Here is a 19940-nt window from a genome sequence, read left to right as displayed (position 1 = left end):
GGAAGAAAAGGAAAGACTAAGCTCCTACTGGAGCAACTAGCACTGTCTTCTGTGATTATTCCCATCCATCCTCATCTAACATTGCTAAATTCTGTATAGCATGTTTACACATGCAGAATGCCAGAACTCATTTCTGAATGAAACATTTAGTGTTACGTGTAAATATTAGTGAACGAGACACATGATATAATCATGTGAAATCATCATAATGAAAAATTCTTAGCTGTAGATTCTTAATTATTGTTACAATGAATCATTGCATGCAAATCTCTCTAAGCAATCAAGACGCTTCATGTTGTTGGCATTGTAGTGGTATTATGTGGGTATAGTTTATAGGTAAATTATGCTCCAGATACTTGTCTCTTCTAGGAGTAAATATAATTATGGAAAAGAAGCTTATATAAGACAATTTTTTTACTTCTCTAAAAATTTCAAATAGGATTTCTTTACACAATTGCTTTCTTCCTCCGTCACAAAACTCAGTTTTGTATTATGCACTTCACAAGTCAGTTTTGATGGTCCTATGATTTAGCATCATGCTTACTGAAAACAGAAAATCTGGTAAAGAATAGAAGTTTTTTTTTACTTATGCAGCTTCATAAACCATGAGGTTTGTATTAAGACTTGGATGGGCTTGCAATGTACAGTTTGTTCTAAATTGCTGCAATTCCTTTTTCTAGTATCCAGTTTCAGTGCAATGCTTGAAGCAGCTGCTACTGGTCAAAAGGACATTTTGTAAATGTAAGTCTGGATTATCTGTGCAAGTAAGTGTCCAAGTTTAAATCCTCTGCTCCCCACCACAGAGAAAATGAGTAAGGCTGGTTTTAAAAGGATCCTTTGTGTAGAACAAATGGAGTGGAGAGAATTTGCCTTTCAGCTTTTTTACTGGTGCCATATCCAGAGAATTTGTTAACATCTGTGGTCTTTAAAGAAAATGCAAATTCTTTCATTTTAGACCAAGATAAATTTCTTAATTAGGAGAGTCATGTTTCCTAAATAGGACCTGGTGTATTAGAAAAATAAAGAGTAAGATGTCCTCTGAACAATGAGTATCGGAGTGTTGAATGATTTTGTGTTATTTAAATTAGACTCCTTAATATGTAGGTAAAAGCCACCCGACTTAAGGTCACAGTTATGTATTTGTTGGCCTAGCTTGAAGATGTGAATCACTCGCTCACATTCATGAAAAAAGAAAACTGTGGACAAAGTAAAAAAACACTTTAGATCCATTTTTCTTTGTTTGGTTTTGTTTTCTTAACTTCAAGTAAGAAACGTACTTCTTCCAACTGAAAGTATGCCCACGTAAGGATAACTGCTCTAACGCTTAACAGTATACACATAAGTTATCCCTTAGAAATAGAGAGTATTTGCACAGAAGTTAGGAAAGCAAGTAAAGGCATTAATGATTAGACTTAATAAAACGTGTAGTTATGGTTGCTTGTTAACATGCAAAACTGGAATCTCTTTTTAATATTTAGGCATATTTTAAAGAACGTAATTCTTAGGAGTTTATCCTGGAGCATTCAGGAATGAAAATTTTGGAACATATTGACACGAATCATGACAAAACCTCCACATTTTGGACAAGGTAAATAATATAATACATTAAAAACATTAAATACTGCAAAGAAGCTTCAGATGTAAATGATCTGTTAAAAAAAATCAAAAAAAGTCCAGTTTGTGGTTTCACAGCAATGCTAAGTGTATGCACCTGCAAGGAATAGAATTCTAGCCCCGTATACCTAACAAATAGCCACCTTTTCCCTATGTCCTCTCATACTGTCTTTATTTCTTCCAAGCAATTCTGTGTGTGATGTGTCATACACATTAAACTAATGCTATCCATTTTACAAGCTAGTTGCAAATGATGGACACATATGCACCCTGCAAAAAATTAATTAATAATTTCCTATATTTTTTTCGTCCCCTATATTTTAATAAATGAATGACATATTTCTATGGATTCAAAAAACTAGCAGTACTTCATAAGTTTTGAGCAATTCTCTGTCTGGTATTATTTGTAAATAATGCAATCCAGTAATTCTGAGATGAGATGAAAAGGATAGCAATGGACAAACGATTCAGTAAGCTTGTCATTAACTCTAGAGACCCATTTAAAATATTGCTTACTCTGCAAATGAAAATAAGCTGATTGACCTTATCCTAGTTTCTGTTTGAAAATCACTACCCACTGTTGTGTAACTGCCAACGTCTGTTCAACAGAGATGCAGGCCTAAAAACATTGCATGGTGCTCTTACTTCGGCAGGATGGAATCTCACAGTATTTCCAATATATTCCATCCTCATGCTCTGCAATGTAGCACCATGGGCTGACATCTCCATCAGGGTTCCTGAAAGAGAAAAATAGAGAAAGTGAGTGAAAAGTCATCAAATATTTTCAAAAACCACATAAAAATAAATCTTATTAAGCTTCAGTATCATCACTATTTTTGCTCTAATACCTATTGAATATTTAGCCCGTTGGACTTATATACCAAGAAAAATGCAAAAGTTCAGATAACTTTGGTTATTACAGTATACAGCAAGCATAAAATTTAGTAATGTCTAAAACATAACTTTGTTTAAGTCCAAAAGGTGCAGAGCTATTTCTGGACAGTACTGAGAGAGAGGAAGATTTTCAGTCCCACATCCTGCACACAGGTTCCTTAGATCATAAACTTCATAGAAAATAATCCAGACTCCAACTTTCTGTATGTATGATGACAAAAACATTTATCTGATTAAGTCTTCTGGGAAAAACCGAGGTCTTTTCTTCCCCTTCAGTAAAGCTGAATAAATTTATTCCAGTGATCTGATATATTGACGGATAATTCCTTATGCGTCCATGATTATTCTTTGCTGTTGTGTAGCATCATTTACAAATGCATACCTAATTAGTCATTAGGTTATTTAAAGTTTTTTCTATGTACACTTTGAAAAACTAGTCACATTGAAAAGATCAATTTAAGAGAATGAATTGTTATTTTGGACAGTCAGGTTGAAACATGACCTTTTCTTGTAACTAGGGCCAACTGCAATCTTTTTATCATGTACTTTGGCATGAATTCTATTAATGAGACCCCCCTACACTGAAGTGTCAGTTCAGCTGCACGTTGTCATTTGGGCATATTAACAATTCTTTGTGGGAGATCCAATCTGAGAACTGCTGGGGATGTTTTTTGGTCAAATAACAGAATGCTGAAGACAATTGGTGAGTTGAGCTCAATATAGCTGACTAAAATGCTGCTAGTTAGGCTTTTAAACAGACTAGTAAAAGTAGTGGACAAGGAAAGCCTAAGACTAGTGTACTAGGAATTTAGGTGTAATGGCAGAGCTTCCAGTGGCTAAAGAAAGTAGACGACTAAAATCAAGGAAAGCTTGTACTTGAAATAACACAATTTTCCTTGTTTTCACAGTTACAGGAAATCTTGGGTTTACACCTGCATGACAGAAATCAGATGACTGTAATTGAATCATGGTAATGGCACTGCACATATAAATGCCTTAAAATGCAAGGAAATTGCAGAGAAACATGATGAATGTCTTTAGAAATCTTTGCCTTGAACCTCAAAAGTGCATACAGTTAGAAAATAATTGAGTGTCTTTCAAAATCTCCAAAAACTTCAGTCTGCATAATTTTGTTATGGCTGAAATGAGGTTTAGTGGAACATTATGAGGCATTTCCGTCTTAACAGGGTGCCTTGCAGTAAACGAAGTATTCCAAGTAAGGACCACCCATGGAGAGATAACATGCTTCTGATTAATGCTTTAAGTGTAAAATTAGATTATTCAAATGTTGTCCCTAAACTTAAGCCTCAAAGCAATGTATTATGCCTTAAAAAAAGCCTTGTGAGATATGTGTTGCCCCAGAGAAGGGAAGATCAACTTATCCATTGTCACCAATCAAATGAGTGGCAGAGAAAGAGGTAAAACAGCAGTATCTTCACTCACAAGGCCTCAACAAGATTTGCATGCTAAAGATATGCTCTGACACTCTTAAAACAGTGACTTTCCAAGCTATTTTTCAACAGAATGTGAAGTTAAAAAGCATCCGTTAATTAGAATCATCATTCCATATGTGAGAATACTCCTGAGCCAAGTGATATAGTATAAGGAAGGAAATGGCTAACCTTCTAGCCAAACTCCATCTCAAAGAGGATAATCTAACACCTAGTAAATGGAGGTTAAAAAGCTGTATTTGGTAATCAAGTCATTTCTCAGGCTTACATACCAGATTATAGGCTTTTTGCTCCTTGTAACACCAAATTCTCATTTGCTAAGTAAAGTGAGACTCTAGTAAGGATTACTTGAATACCTGGATAAACATTCAGTTTGTTATGCACATTTTTGCATAGCTTGTACATATTTTGCTTTGTACTAACCTAAGTATTAGCCAGAGATGATGGCCAAGAGTAAGATCCTGTAGATACAGTCTGTCTAGGATATTGCCACACAGCGACAATCAAAATTACGTTCTTGATTCTGCTATTTATATCAGAGATAATTCAGTGGCCACTAGCCTTTTTATAGCTCTGTATTAGCAGGCATACTGAGAGACACAGCTCTCTACATGTCATGAGAATTGTTACGCATTTGGTGTTGCTGGGCTGAGGAAGGCTGTGAAGTTGGTGTGAAATGTTTTTGATGGGAAGACAATCCTTCCAGTGCTCACGTGCTGATCCAATACTAGACAGCTTGATAGGTTTATTTGGTTTCCAGGCCATTTTCTAAAGAGAATGCCCAGCTTCTATGGAGTTTCTCTTGAAGGTGGTGTATTTTTCTTTGCTCCTGTAAGATGCTGAGCTGATTCAAAAGAGAATCAATTCAGAACCTGGCAATACACTTTCTCCTTCTATGGCTGAAAACAGAGTCGACTGGTGCAACACATTGAACAGTGTTATTTTGAAGCCCTGCTGCAGCCACTGGAAAAGATCCTCAGTAAGTCTTTTTCTTCCTGTCCTTCACCAATGTTCTTCAATGAGAAATATCCTCCTGAGTCATCAGATACTCTGGAAATGCCACTGACTCCTTTCATCAATGTGCTCATCTGTCTGCTGCATGTCACAACACCCCTTTTCTGTGCTTTCTTACTTACTCTCCATTATCTGGCTGTCTCTGTCTCTGTCACATTTTCTTGAATGTCTATGTCTGATTAAATATGGAAAAGTTCTTGCATCAAGAACCAGGACCCTATGTTCATGACATAGCAATTGTGCTGAACTCCTGCATATTAATTTTGCCTCACTTATCCTGATTTATATTGCTTACAGTGAAATGATTTCAACATGAAGGTGACAAGTGTATAGGCTCTACCCTAGAAAGCCTATAACCTGCTAAGTAAAGGTATCTTCCAGGAGAACTGAGGTGTGGTTTGAACATTCTCACGAATGAGACATTAGAGCTTTCTTACCATGCCGCAGGTAACTCAATTCTTAATCTCTTGGTTTAAACATCTCTGTCCCCATTACCCAGTGAGTAAGAGACACCACTCAACTTTCTATGCATCCTAGATGAGCTGATGACAATCACTGTTTAAGGAACGTATCTATCGGGTTATTCCCCACCTATTTCCATAGCAAGAATAGATGGACATAAAAACTTAGCTGGTCAGTTCTGCAAAGGCAGAAGTGCATGTAACTTCCCGATGCACAACAACAGGAAGTTAAATGTTGCAGGCTGAAAAGAGCCTGCAGAGCCTAAACATCTCTGAACTTAGGTTCTTATTTGGCTCCTGAATTCTGAAGTTCTTATTTAAGTTTCATTCTGAGTTCTCTCCATAGTTATGGAGGACTTCTCTAGAAGGCAATGAAATGAAAGTGGATCTGCCATGGTTTGAGCTGGTATTGTAACCACTTACTGTTGAGCTTCTGAATTCAAATAACAACTCTAAGTCACTGAACAGCTTATGCTCACTGAGAATTTTTAGTGACTATGTAACTTTCATTAGCACAAAACTCGGAAACATAGTGTATAACAGAACCAGGCTTGTGGGTGAGGATAAAAACCATAACGTTCCAGAGACTCCTACAAACATTCACTAGTGCTTCTGTACTTCTGACTTGGATCAATTTTTTTATTATCTCCACCTTTTCATTTAAGTAATCTCTAGTCTTTCTCCACCATGCCAAATTATAGATTGGATATATGATATGGACTTTGGGTGAGAGCTGGGTTGAAAAAGTTATTCTACTAATGGTGCTTGTAGATCCAGGGTACTGATTACAGGATAAAACAAAACCTGTTAGATAGCCATGGTTCTGACATTCTTCACTGTATGACAGGAAGTTTCCCAATTTTGTGTCAACTGTTTAAAGTAACACTGGGTATATATGCAATTTTAGTAGCAATGAGATATTTCTTACCTGCAGTAGTTATGCTCTCCAAGCCCTCCCTCCCCATTGGGATATTTCAAAGTATTATAAGGATGCTCAAAGGTCTCATTCCAAAAAAGACAAGGTTTCCCTGCATATTGGGAGGTCTGGTTCTGAGTGCCACGATAGTCAGCCCCATTTGCTGTATAACATTCTGGGAAGAAATGGAAATGGAAAAAGAGAAAGAATGTATGTAGGTTTAGTGTGCGGTTGTTCTTTCCTCGCCCTCCACCCCATCCCCAAGAGACCATGTTTCCTTTCACTGACATGTTTCCTGCATTGTTTGGGCAACTAAAGATGCTGTCTGGGATTTAAGTTTTCTCTCAGAGTCAAACATCTATTGAAGAGATTATGATTTCATTACTTTACTAAACAATGTGTATGACAGTTAGGTCTGAAGAGTGGTTAATACAATTAACATGCATTTTCTGAATAAACATACTACATCTTTTCTGTTTTCCCTGTGTTTTACTCATTAGGATGAATCTGTAACTTGTTAATCTTCCAAAAATGAAATTAAATTATCAGTCTGCCACTTATCAGCATACTACCCAAAATCTCATGCCAGTTTAACTGAAGTTGTGAATATCTGTACTTTATAAAGTGAAAGATTTTGTAGGCATGGATCTTGCAAACGTTTACATACTGATTTAGAAAAATTATTAGGCATTTTTTTCTCTGGCCTGAATTGCCTTAGAAAGGGACCTCCTTCGGTAGAGTATAATGATGATACTGTGATTTGCTACTAAAGCATTTATGCTTTCAGATTAAAATTTACAGGTCAATATTCTTCTGCCTCACTCATATTTTCTCCCATTTATGTTTGTTTTCCTAGCTACCTAATAATCAGCAAGTTAGAAATCAAAGCAGAGAATTATTTCTCTAGTCATTAAATACACTATCCCCTTCTCAGCTGAACTACAAATCTCATGCTGCCTGGCTTTGCTGTGTCTTATTAGAATCATAGAATCATAGAATCGTTTAGGTTGGAAAAGACCTTTAAGATCATCAAGTCCAACCGTTAACCTAACACTGCCAAGTCCACCACTAAAGCATATCTGTCCTGGTTTCGGCTGGAATAGAGTTAAACTTCTTCCTAGTGCTGTGTTTTGGATTTAGTACGAGAAGAATGTTGATAACACACTGATGTTTTCAGTTGTTGCTAAGTACCGTTCTAGTCAAGGACATTCAGCTTAAAAAAACAACAACAACAACAAAAAACACAAAACAAAATAAACAAGTGTTGGGAGGGAGCATAGCCAGGACAGCTAGCCCAGCTGGCCAACGGGGTATTCCATACCATGTGACGTCATGCTCAGTATATGAATGGTCAGTCTGTTCCAGGAAGTACCAATCGCTACTTGGTTATCGGTCAGCGCGGGTGGTGAGCAATTGCATTGTGCATCATTCATTTTGTATATTCTATCATTTCCCCCCCCCTTTTCTGTTCTATTAAACTGTCTTTATCTCAACCCACAAGTTTTTCTCACTCTTACCCTTTCGAGTCTCTCCCCATCCCACTGGGGGGGGCAGGGGGAGTGAGCGAGCGGCTCCATGGTATTTGGCTGCCTGCCAGGTTAAACCACGACAATGTCCCTAAGCACCACATCTACATGTCTTTTAAATACCTCCAGGGATGGTGACTCAACCACTTCCCTGGGAAGTCTGTTCCAATGCTTGACAAACCTTTCAGTGAAGAAATTTTTCCTAATATCCAATCTAAACCTCCCCTGGCGCAACTTGAGGCTGTTTCCTCTTGTCCTATCACTTGTTACTTGGGAGAAGAGACCAACACCCACCTCACTACAACCTCCTTTCAGGTAGTTGTAGAGAGCGACAAGGTCTCCCCCTTCAGCCTCCTTTTCTCCAGGCTAAACAACCCCAGTTCCCTCAGCCACTCCTCATAAGACTTGTTCTCCAGACTCTTCAACAGCTTCGTTGCCCTTCTCTGGACACGCTCCAGCACCTCAATGTCCTTCTTGGAGTGAGGGGCCCAAAACTGAACACAGGATTCGAGGTGTGGCCTCACCAGTGCCGAGTACCAGAGTACGATCACTTCCCTGGTCCTGCTGGCAACACTATTTCTGATACAGGCCAGGATGCCGTTGGCCGCCTTGGCCACCTGGACACACTGCCGGCTCATGCTCAGCCGGCTGTCGACCAACACCCCCAGGTCCTTTTCCTCTGGGCAGCTTTCCAGCCACTCCTCCCCAAGCATGTAGCGTTGCATGGGGTTGTTGTGACTCAAGTGCAGGACCCGGCACTTGGCCTTGTGGAATCTCATACAATTGGCCTCGGCCCATCAATCCAGCCTGCCCAGATCCCTCTGCAGAGCCTTCCTACCTTCAAGCAGATCAATACTCCCGCCCAACTTGGTGTCATCCGCAAACTTACTGAGGGTGCACTCGATCCCCTCATCCATATCATTGATAAAGATATTAAATAGAACTGGCCCCAATACTGAGCCCTGGGGAACACCACTTGTGACCAGCCGCCAAGTGGATTTAACTCCATTCACCACAAGTCTTTGGACCCAGCCATCCAGTTTTTTACCCAGCGAAGAGTACGCCCGTCCAAGTCATGAGCAGCCAGTTTCTCCACGAGAATGCTGTGGGAAACAGTGTCAAAGGCTTTACTAAAGTCTAGGTAGACCACATCTACAGCCTTTCCCTCATCCACTAAGCGGGTAACCTTATCATAGGAGATCAGGTTAGTCAAGCAGGACCTGCCTTTCATAAACCCATGCTGACTGGGCCTGATCACCTGGTTTTCCTGTACGTGCCGCGTGATGGCACTCAAGATGATCTGCTCCATAACCTTCCCCCGGCACTTAGGTCAGACTGACGGGCCTGTAGTTCCCCAGATCCTCCTTCCAGCCCTTCTTGTAGATGGGCATCACATTTGCTAACCTCCAGTCAACTGGGACCTCCCCAGTTAGCCAGGACTGCTGATAAATGATTGGAAGTGGCTTAGTGAGGACTTCCGCCAGCTCCCTCAGTACCCTTGGGTGGATCCCATCTGGCCCCATAGACTTGTGTGCGTCTAAGTGGTGTAGCAGATCACTAACCATTTCCCCTTGGATTATGGGGGCTTCATTCTTCTCCCATCCCTGTCTTCCAGCTCAGCGGGCTGGCTACCCTGAGAACAACTGGTCTTACTATTAAAGACTGAGGCAAAGAAGGCATTAAGTACCTCAGCCTTTTCCTCAGCTTTTGTCACTGTGTTTCCCCCAGCATCCAATAAAGGACGGAGATTCTCCTTAGCCCTCCTTTTGTTGCTAATGTATTTATAGAAACATTTTTATTGTCTTTTATGGTAGTAGCCAGATTAAGTTCTAGTTGGGCTTTGGCCCTTCTAATTTTCTCCCTGCATAACCTCACAATATCCTTCTAGTCCTCCTGAGTTGCCTGCCCCTTCTTCCAAAGGTCATAAAGTCTCCTTTTTTTCCTGAGTTCTAGCCAAAGCTCTCTGTTCAGCCAGGCCATTAATGACATTCTTCTGATCAAATAAATATTCACATGCATGAACAATTTTAGCTTTACTAAAAATGCGAAACATTTTTTATTAAATTATGCACTGTGAGGGTGACAGAGCACGGGAACAGTTTGCCCAGAGAGGTTGTGGAATCTCCGTCCTTGGAGATATTCAAAAGCCATCTGGACATGGTCCTGGGCAACCTGCTTTAGGTGTCTGTGCTTGAGCAGAGGGGTTGAACAAGATGACCCAGAGGTCACTTCCAACCTCAACCATTCTGTGATTCTGTGATCATCTTCCAAAACTAGTCATTATAATTAGTGTACCATAAGTAAGTTCATCCTGTTTATAATTAATACTTGGTAACATTTATCATCCATGCATTTACTTAAAAATAGTATTAAAATACAACAGCCCATGACAGAATTAAAACTGTTGCATTACACTGCTGCAAACATTTCTTTGTACTGAGTAGCATTACTGGGGAAAGTCACAAGTGCTTCCTACTAACTGCACGCTGCACAACCTTCTGTTTTATCTGATAGTATTCTGTGTAGAAACCATTAACAGCTGCAGAGATGTTCTACTGCCCTGAGGGAAAGGGAGAGTGCTCTGAAGTGGAGTATGCTGATCTCAGGTGTCCCTCATGAGATGTACTTTACAAAACAAGGCTAGAAAGACCTGTGTGGCTGCAGTTGGAAAAGGAAAAAAAAACACCCCCAGCTTAATCCTGATATTAATAGTGCACCTTTTTTGTATTTAGAAATACTGTGGGAGAAGGGAAAATGTATTATTAAAACCATGCCTTTGAAATGAGTTTAGTCTGGGCCCACAAATATCAGAATGAGCAATTATAATGATTATTTCACAGTTTTTATTACAGAGCAGATGAAAGCTGATGTTTTTGTGCCTTCACTGCGTATTTTCATGCCTAGGCAAGTTAGGATTTCTATTAAATGGAATTTGTTGCTGAAGGCACACAGAAGAGGTGTCTGCACAGCCCTTAATGTATACTGTATCATCCGTGGACAGAAAGCTATCTAATTTAACAAAAACAAGCTTCAAATCAATACTCCTCCTTACTGTAATTTACCTGACTGCCTTAGCCATGCAGGTGAGCTACATACACTTACTTGAAAATGCAAATCTGAGTTTCCAGTATTCAGGCCACCACAGATATTTGCACAAACATATGGAAAAAAAACCACTTTAAAGTCACCACAGTGTTGCGACTTTCTTCAATACCTCTCTTGCTTTGCAGTTAATGTAAAAGTTTTTCTATGTCATAGCTGAAGAATATAAGCTGATGAATTTGGCAGAAAAGAGAGGAAAACATAATCAAACTGGATAAACAAAATAACGTACTGTATAAAGAAGCAGTTGTGAGAAGTGATAGACACATCCAGAAAAGATGTCTACTTCAGCTTAATGCTATTACTTTTTTTGCTTCTCACTTCTAAATGAGAAGCAATATGTACTAACATCTACTCAGAAATGCAAGGAATGCTACAATACCTGTATTTAATCTGGCACACAGACTAAGCTGAAGTTAACATCAGCCCATTTTAGGATCTGCCAAGACTGGCCCATGCTTTAACTTGCAGTAGCGACTGCCTTTCATTTTCATGTCAGCTTTTGGGTTTTTTTTAATTAGATTTTCTTCAAACTTCACTGCACTAGTACTTTAAGGACATTGCACAAAAGAAAGAGTCAGAGCTCTCTTCATTCCTCTTAGCTGTAGTTTTTTGTTCCCAAGACAATAGGTAGCTGTAACAGTGCCTCCTGTGTTCTTTTGCACTACCAAGAGATTTGAGAAAAATGTGCCAGCTGCATTGTAGTGAAGCTCTCCTGGCTCTCCTAGCGTCTAGATGTGGAAGGCAGAAGCAGTGAGACACCACGTAAAATCATTGATTATCCCAGAAAAACTGAAATGAAAACTTTACTTTAAGTTATGGAATTTAGCAGCTGTTATCAAATGGAATACATACCTTTTTGTGTTAGAGGGAATTTGCTAAGAAATTTTCATTTTGTTAATGATTAATAATAATTTTGCCATAGCATTGGAGTGCAATCTTTTCAAGTAAATATTGGCATTTAAAAATCAGGTCCTCAGTCCTACATTCTTTTACCTTGAAAAATCAGCTTTGAGATCTGCTGAGAAACATTTTGTACAGTTTTCTATAAAATTCCTAGTAACATGGATACAGATCTCTCAGCATATTCAATATCTTGGCAGTAAACAGCTGAATTCTTCTATTTATCACACATAGTGATTTCGCCATATTTTGCTGCATTACAGCCAAGACACTACCTTAGCGATCTCACTTTAAGTAAGTGAGATTTAATTAATATTCCCAATGTGGTGAAGGTGCAAAGTGAAGGTTTCATCTGCAGACAGACCACTGTCTTCTCCATTTCAAATCCGCAGGCTGCACTTTAAAGACAAAAGTCCTAAGAGATTCTGGAGAAGAGGAGGTTAGAACCTCCAAACTTCTTTTCATCTTGCACCACTGGTACAATAATTCTGTGAAAAGACGAGCTTAAAAAAAGTCAGCCAGATTTGTCTGCACAAAACTAATTCAGAAGAGGTCATCTAAATAAAACAGCTCAGAAAAGAGCAGACTGAACACTATCGGTAAAACTCTTGGGCTTACTCAAATTACCTGATTTCTCTTTGGTAGATTATGATCATGTAGAAAGGAGGGGAAAAAAAAAACCCAACCAACAACCACCACCTCTCCTTTACTGTTCTGGCACCCCCTGGATCCAACTGCCTTATGTTGGTTGATACTTCCATGTTACTTTAGGCTATGAAGTTCTTCGCTTCGAATCTAACTAACATCAGAACAGTGACTCAAGGAAATTAATACCAGTTCTATGAATTTCAGCAAGCCTTATTCCTTAAAGTGTTGTAAGACTATGGCATACTATGACAGAACTTGCACTGTATCCAGGTCCTCTCCGGGTGGCAAAGACAGCAAGGGAAGAACAGGCACTCTGTGGAGGCTAAAGCTGACAGCTTCCTAGAAGGCATTAGAGTGCCACTGTACTTGATAGATTTGTCACTTGGTTTCTGCTCATGCACCCAAGGCTCAGTTTAAACTACCCTGTCAACCATAAACGTATATTAAATCACTGGGGTTTTAGACAGTACACGGAGAAAGCTGTGAGCATTCAAATCTTGAAGTCTCCGACCTCCTCATATTTCTAAGATCTTAGTCAGCTGGGTTTCAGACATAGTTTGAAGTAGAGGCTTGTGTCAAATCCATGATTAAAATCAATGTCTGTGATGATTTCACTCTATTAACTGCCTAATGACCCTGCTGCTGCTACTGTTTCATGGGATGTCTGCAAACAGAATTAATCAGAGATAGAACCATTGCAGTGATTCTAGTCATGAAAAGCTGGAAGGTTCCAACAGGTCCTGTTCAGGATAACACTTACGAGCCTGAGTGAGAAAACATGGACAGCAGTGTGTTGTCAGGGGCTGTTTTGTTTTCAGCACATCAGGTGCCATGGTTGACAGAAAAATAACTCTTTTTTTTAAATGAATACTGAGACTAGATAAGTACGTATCGAGTGGCAACTGCTAGAAAGAAAAAGCAGAAAATAAGCCTGGGGATGGTTGTCCACTGTAAGTGAATGCTCAGTGTGTGATACAGGTTCACAATTAGTTTTATTAGAGCCAGATCAACATTTGGAAGATCAAACAGCAGCTGTAGTATAAATTTTTTCCATGTGTCTTGGTTTCTTCTTCGATGTAGGGACCTTACAATGATCATTTATGCCTTTGTTACTTTGGGACTGTATGGCTGCCTGCACTCCACATGGGCGCCACTTTAGGATCATTTGAAAAATTAAGGTAGTGCAGAATATAACAGACCGACTTTTTTACTGAATGAAGCACTGATGATAAAACACTGACATTTCAGATTCTGCATTGGCTTCCAATGATTTTCTAAGATGGACTTCCAAATATTGGTTTTAATCTCTGAAGTCCTTAACGGCAAGAGGCCCAGTTACCTGAGAAACTCTCATTTCGTGCACATTACCACAGACAGAAATAATACAAACATTTGAATTTCATCTGCAGTCTTTTCTGTACAAATGAGATGAAAAGCAAAGAAAACAGCTATCTACTTCTCAAACACTCTTCCTTTTCTGGCTGACAAGTGGGAAATCTTACAAATCTGAGCATTCTTCAAAGTCCGTATTTTCTCAAAGACATATATTTAGTGACATTACAAATTGCGGACTGAAGAGATTGAGGTTTCGGGATGGTTTAAATGACTTCTTAGAGTACTCTTCTAAGTTCGGGGCATCTGCGTAGCTTTTGAGACTGAAAATTCAGAATGACAAACTTGTTACTATTTCACTGAAAAAATTAAAGTTACTTGCTTTATTTGTTTGCTTTAAGTTCTGGAAGCTACTTGGAGTGCTGACTAGTGGCTGGAGAGATTACAGGTTGACAACAATTATCAACCAGAAACTAGCCTATCCAGGCCAGAAATTATCCTACCAGCTACTGCCAAACAAGAAGCAAGGTTTTCTTTTAAAAATCTGCAGATTAATGAAAGGTAAAGGAAAGTGGCTGCTATTTAAATCTTGGGTTTCATTACAGTGGTGTGATAGCCAGAACATTAAATGTTTTGTAAGGCTGGAGCAAGGAATAAAGATACCTTGAATTTACATGCTGTAACTGCCTGTTCAGTTCTCACTTGTTTTTCTTACAGCCTTTCAGAAGAGTCAGAAAAATGCTTAAGCAGAATATAAGGATATGGAACCAAAGGTGCCATGTCCGATAATAACTAGGTGTCAGTTGCTTGATACATGTGCTTGCATAGTATTCTAAGAAGAGTTTTAAGTCATTTCCATCCTACCTAAACTGTTCTCCTAGTTCTTGCTAGAGGTTGCAATTTAAGCACTCCTCCTTAAATGAAAGCACTGTATCTAGGTGCAGATGGCAACAGTTACAGGCACTAACCAGATGCTGCAGTCTCTAATTTGATTGAAAGGGTATAATTAGACAGCAGAAACACTTCAATGAGAGAGTAATGCACAGAGGAAAGGACAGAAACCACTTAACTGATGCCAAGATACCCCAGCAGTAACAGAGGCAGGGGCCCACGGATGGAAGGGGCAGAACACCAAATTACCTTCTTCAGATGAGAACATTTTTGTTTCCCTATGGATGCGAATAGGGATTCTATTATCATAGGTTGCCACAGTTCTTCATGTGGGAACACTGATTAAAACCAGAAGAAGCTTCAGGAGATCAAAGAGACAAATATGGCTTCTGTGGTCATTATTAAAAATATTTTTAGCAGTGCAATGGTTTTCTTTGAAGATGCAGTTTTATCGATTGAACCAAAAGTTCATTTGCATACTGTCATATGATTGGTCAGAAAGAAAAAATCTCATTCCATATTATGTTGTGATGCAAAATAAATTATTTTGGGAAGTATAAGGCTGTTTTAGACCTACCCAAGTGAAAAATTAGTGTAGTATTTTACATTTCAATACTCTACTATTCCAATTAATACTAATATAACAAAAGCCCTTATCAAAACTATGAGGCTTGGATGCCTACACTGTAACATTAAAAAACCCCACAACACAACAGTTGATACGAACTAAAGAAAAAAACTTGGGAAAGAATGATCTTTGTTTAAAATTGCAATTTTCAAAATTGCTAGAAAATAACTTCCCATTTGGTAAATCAGCCAGTTAAATTCCAATGTGATGCTATAAGGGCACTTGGTTAGCTGATCATTTCTCCTTTGCAGTGCAGGGGCACTCTGCATGTCATTTAAAAATCATCTCTCTCTCATTCTACATATCCACACAGACACACAAACACACACACAGACATACACATATAATTTTGTAAAATCCTCAAATGCAATCATTTTTGCTCTTCAGAACTAGAGTCTTATTTAGCGTTGGTCCAAACCAGACAGTAGTCACAGTGAATACTCACCTGACATTTATCAAACCTTAACTTAAGCATCTGTCTGTTCTGTAAGAATGTACATTCCTGGGAATGTACAGACTTGTGGAGTTCCATACTTGTGCTCCCTGGCAGTGTGTGAGTTGTTATACATGTGAATTTGCTATTCTTGTGAAACTTTGATTACTAACCTTCAATCTAATAACTTTTTAATCACTTTTCCTTTTCTGTTTTTTAAAAAAAAAAAAGGTAAATGCAATCTCACTGGTCAGACCCTTTCTGGAATATGTTGGAAGCAGGCAAATTACGATATGAGCATGAGAGGCAGTTACCATTATTTGTAATGCTTAAAAGTATGTATTTTCTAACTTTTTTCTTTTTATTCATAGAATACAAACATGCTATATTAGCCACAGCTTTGCAGCTGCTGGCTGGTCCTCAGCCACAAGATGCAAACACACTTGCTTATCTTGTGATTCTTTATCACTGGAAGTAAGAATGCATGATGTGGCCCCATAAGAATTTCTGTTCCTTAATACACCCATTTGTTTTCTTTCTTTGTGAAGTTTTAAAACTGTTGTTCCATTGTCAAGCGTGGCAGACTGAATCCCTTTGGAAATTTTATCAGGATGGGCCATAGCCACTGTGTGGATGGAGGGAGTGGTCAATTGCACAACCATTATGGTGTGATATGACAAAGAATGCAAATTTTGCAGCTGGCAGCATGTAATCCCTGCCTCCCTCCCACTTCTTTGGCTCCATCCTGCCTAAATCCATTCACATAACTCTGGATTTTGAGTTACGCTCTATGCATGTACAAGCATGATATGCTGAAGTGCCTGACTAACTATTTCATTTTCTATCTGTCTGGTTAGAAATGCTTTTTCGAGTATTTCCATGATGATTGCTTAAGGCGTGTAAAGTAGAACTGCTCCTCTGAATCAGCAAGACATAGGAAGAAAAAGATGACAAGAGATACGACGTTTGTGAGAGAAGGCTGAAATAGCAGCTCAAAAGAAAGACTCAGCTGGGAAGAAAACCAAGGACATGGTGACCCAGTATTGCTAAATGGAAAGAAAACAGAGAAAGGAAAAAGAGACTGATAACCACACACATTTCTGATGGGAAAATTAAATTAACACTATAAATACGGAAACTAGAAGTGAGAACTTACAGCACTGAATATATAAAATAACATTTGTTCACTGAAACTCACATTTGCTGAAAGCATTTCCATCTCTTTGGCCTTGTAATACAAAACTCACCAAATTTAGACAGTTCTTTAATGTTAGGCAATCTATTCACCCATCTCTTACTTCTGATTCACTTGAGAAATGTGGTATGACTGAAGTTTGAATGCTGCAAATGTCAGTGTTTGGATTAATAGAAACTGTTAAACATCACACAGCGAAGCAGAAACATTCTGTGAACAGTAGCACAGTACTATGTGCAAAAACGATTGTAACTCACTCTAATTTCTGACAATTCCAGTAATTTTTCATAAGGCTATTCCAGAAGTTAAAGATTCTCTCCTATCTTAGCAAATGATGGTGTGACACAGTCTGTATTTTGACTGCCTTTTACAATGAAATTATTACGACATGCATTTGATAAAAAAGGAATAGGCATTAAAAACATACCATATGACAAACTGCCTTACAAAAGAAATATTAATGTTTATCATTTCAGAATTCTGCTAGCTTCAAGTGCAACCTGACCTAGCTGATCCCATTTCGGTCCTGTGGGATTAAGGGTCAAGAAGAAGATCCTGAGGTATAGTTTGTGTAGATTAGCAACTCTCCAGATTTTGTACATGCCATACAAATTACAGGCCCTTGTTGAAGCGTAGATTTGCACTGTTTCCAGGTTCTTTAGCAGAAGACACATAGGTGGCAGTGCTTTCTAGATCCATTCTCCTTGGCTACCCCTTCACTCAGAGGCAGTATATATTCTTCCCCCTTCCCCCCGCCCCAGCTGCTTGTGCTTAGGGATCTCTGTCCCCTTTAGTGGCTGCCAGTGCATGCAGTTAGAAGTTGGCTAGACGATGGAAGTAGCAGGTGAGTAAACAGACAGAATCCTCTCAATAGCCTATGAACCAAACATTCACATTGGGATATATTCTCCACTTGCTGTCATGCAGCCTGCTGTGAGGGACATGGTCACATATGGAGTGTTCTGTCCTCAGTTCTGCTCAGAAACCTTAACAGAAGACATTCTTCAACTTAAGCAAAGGAAGGAGTTACCTACTGTGTGCACCAAACATGTCTTAATGGTACTGGGAACAGACTGTTAGACATAGTCTAGATATGTCCCTGTCTAGGTAGCTCTCTACATCCCTATCTGAAAATACTCTCACATTTTACTCACTTCAGGTAACTTCTGAGAAGTTGTAAAGTTTACCTTCTGAGTTCTCTTTCTGGTAAAAGGCTTTTTTTCCCCCAGGAAAGTCTATGTAAGTATTTTCCAAATCTAATTAAGTGCATCTACAAAAACTTGATGAGCAAATATCTCAAAGGCAAAAGGAAGTAGAGCAAATTCTATGTTACCAAGAATAACAATGATTAGAATACGCAAAATGTATCCAGGAGGGCCATGCATTTGATGGCTGTGACACTGTGATCATCTGCAACAGCCACTTCAGATCTTGCAAAGCAGGGCCAACGTTTATCAGAGGAGAAACATGGCACTTGAAATCATCAGTAACAACTGCAATGAGGACAAAAGGATGCAGAGAAATTTTAAATGAAAAATCACACTAACAGGTAGCGAAGCTTCAGGCTTCCCAGATTCCTTGGCTGAATGAGAACCTGAATGGTCAGAGGAGTCCATGCTCGACAGGGCGCTGGGGCAGCACGCTGCAGACAGGCGAGATGGCCACCCTCCAAGCTCTGGCTCTGCAGCCCCGATTCTGCCCTGCTGCCCCTGGTTATTCCATTTCCCAGTGAGTAAGTCTACCCACGCCCCACACTCCCCTCTCCCTCCAGATGCCTCTGTTCTGCAGATCTAGCTACCACACCACTTTGATAGAGAAATGTGCTGCTCTTCTTCCTCTTACCTCACACTTTCATACAGTTTTCCGAGCTCCCAGCTCAGCGAGCACAGGGAGAGCCTCAAATACCCACACGCTGCAAACTGCTCACGAAAATAGCCCCTGCATGTTTGCACGAGCAGCTTCGAGCTGTGCACCGACCTGGCGAGCAGGAAGGGACGTCGTCGCGACCTCGAAGAGGTGCTGCCGGGCGGCAGAGCCCTTCCGCGGGAGGCTGCGCGCCAGCTACAAGACTGCGGAGTTCGGGGAGCGACTGCCCAGCTCCCTCGCCGCTCACCCCTGCGAGGAGATCGGGGAGCAGCCCCAAACGCGCTCCCCTCCCGGCTCCCCGCGACGCGTCACTCACCGGAGAGAACGGGCTCGCGGCAGCAGCTCAGCGCCAGCCCTGAGAAGGCCAGGACGGCGGCGAGGGCTGGGGGCTCCATGGGCAGCGGCCGCCGGGCCGCACCGCGCTAGCAGGCGGCAGCCCCCGCGCTTCAGGGGCAGAGGTGGTCGCGGACGGCCGGGAAGAGCGCAAAGTGCGGGAAGCGGAGGCCCTACAGCATGTGTCCTGTAACTGCGCCCCGGCGAGGTGCCGAGTGGCAGATGAGGGATCCTATTACCAGCCATGTGACAGGAAAGGATAGAGACCAACATCCCAACCTGCTGCAGCGCGGGACCGCAGAACTGCTGCCTCTACGTTTGACACTGACGGGTTTGTGCTGCCGGTGCTCGCCCCGCGGCCAGCACAGGGGCTCCGCGGAGCCCTCCCCGCAGGCAAGGCCGCCCCGCCGTCAGCCAGGCAGCGGCCCGCCGACCCCCCACCCCCGCTCCTCCGCCTCAGCAGCGACCCATGTCTCGCTCTCGTCACTCCCCTCTGCCGTCTCGCACCCAGCCCCCCGCTGTGGCCGCGGAGAGGCCGGGCAGGAGCCCGTCAGCCCCGCGGCCTAGCCGCGAGCTCTGCCGGCGGCCAGCCGCTGTCCCGGCCCCGCGCTCGCCCCCCACCAGGCTGGGGTCCCACGGGGGCTGTCTGGCAGCAGCTGCGAGCGCGCAGGTGCAGCACGTCTCTCATCCCACGCGCGGGGGGGGGGAGGGCGGGGACACGACAGGAACAGAA

At 40.9% G+C, this 19940-nt stretch overlaps 1 protein-coding gene across 2 annotated transcripts in view; it reads right to left on the bottom strand.

The window, feature by feature from the left end:
• The window catches only part of KREMEN1 (kringle containing transmembrane protein 1), a 37691-nt gene extending 18238 nt beyond the window's left edge, over positions 1–19453 (bottom strand). The window contains exons 1-3 of one of the 2 annotated variants that reach the window (XM_075167428.1): positions 19191–19453; positions 6363–6525; positions 2260–2351 (exon numbers count right to left, since the gene is read on the bottom strand). In XM_075167428.1, the coding sequence (XP_075023529.1) occupies positions 2260–2351; positions 6363–6525; positions 19191–19269 (334 nt within the window). In that variant the 5' untranslated portion in view covers positions 19270–19453. Of the gene's footprint in view, positions 1–2259; positions 2352–6362; positions 6526–18985; positions 19122–19190 lie in introns of those variants that run through there. The other variant, XM_075167429.1, reaches the window with a different exon arrangement.
• Between the last annotated feature and the right edge of the window lie 487 nt (positions 19454–19940).

The sequence above is a fragment of the Calonectris borealis genome, chromosome 18, assembly GCF_964195595.1.
Source record: "Calonectris borealis chromosome 18, bCalBor7.hap1.2, whole genome shotgun sequence".
Taxonomy (NCBI): Eukaryota; Metazoa; Chordata; class Aves; order Procellariiformes; family Procellariidae; genus Calonectris; species Calonectris borealis.
The sequence above is the reverse complement of the archived record's forward strand: the minus strand, read 5'-3'. Positions and strand labels throughout refer to the sequence as shown.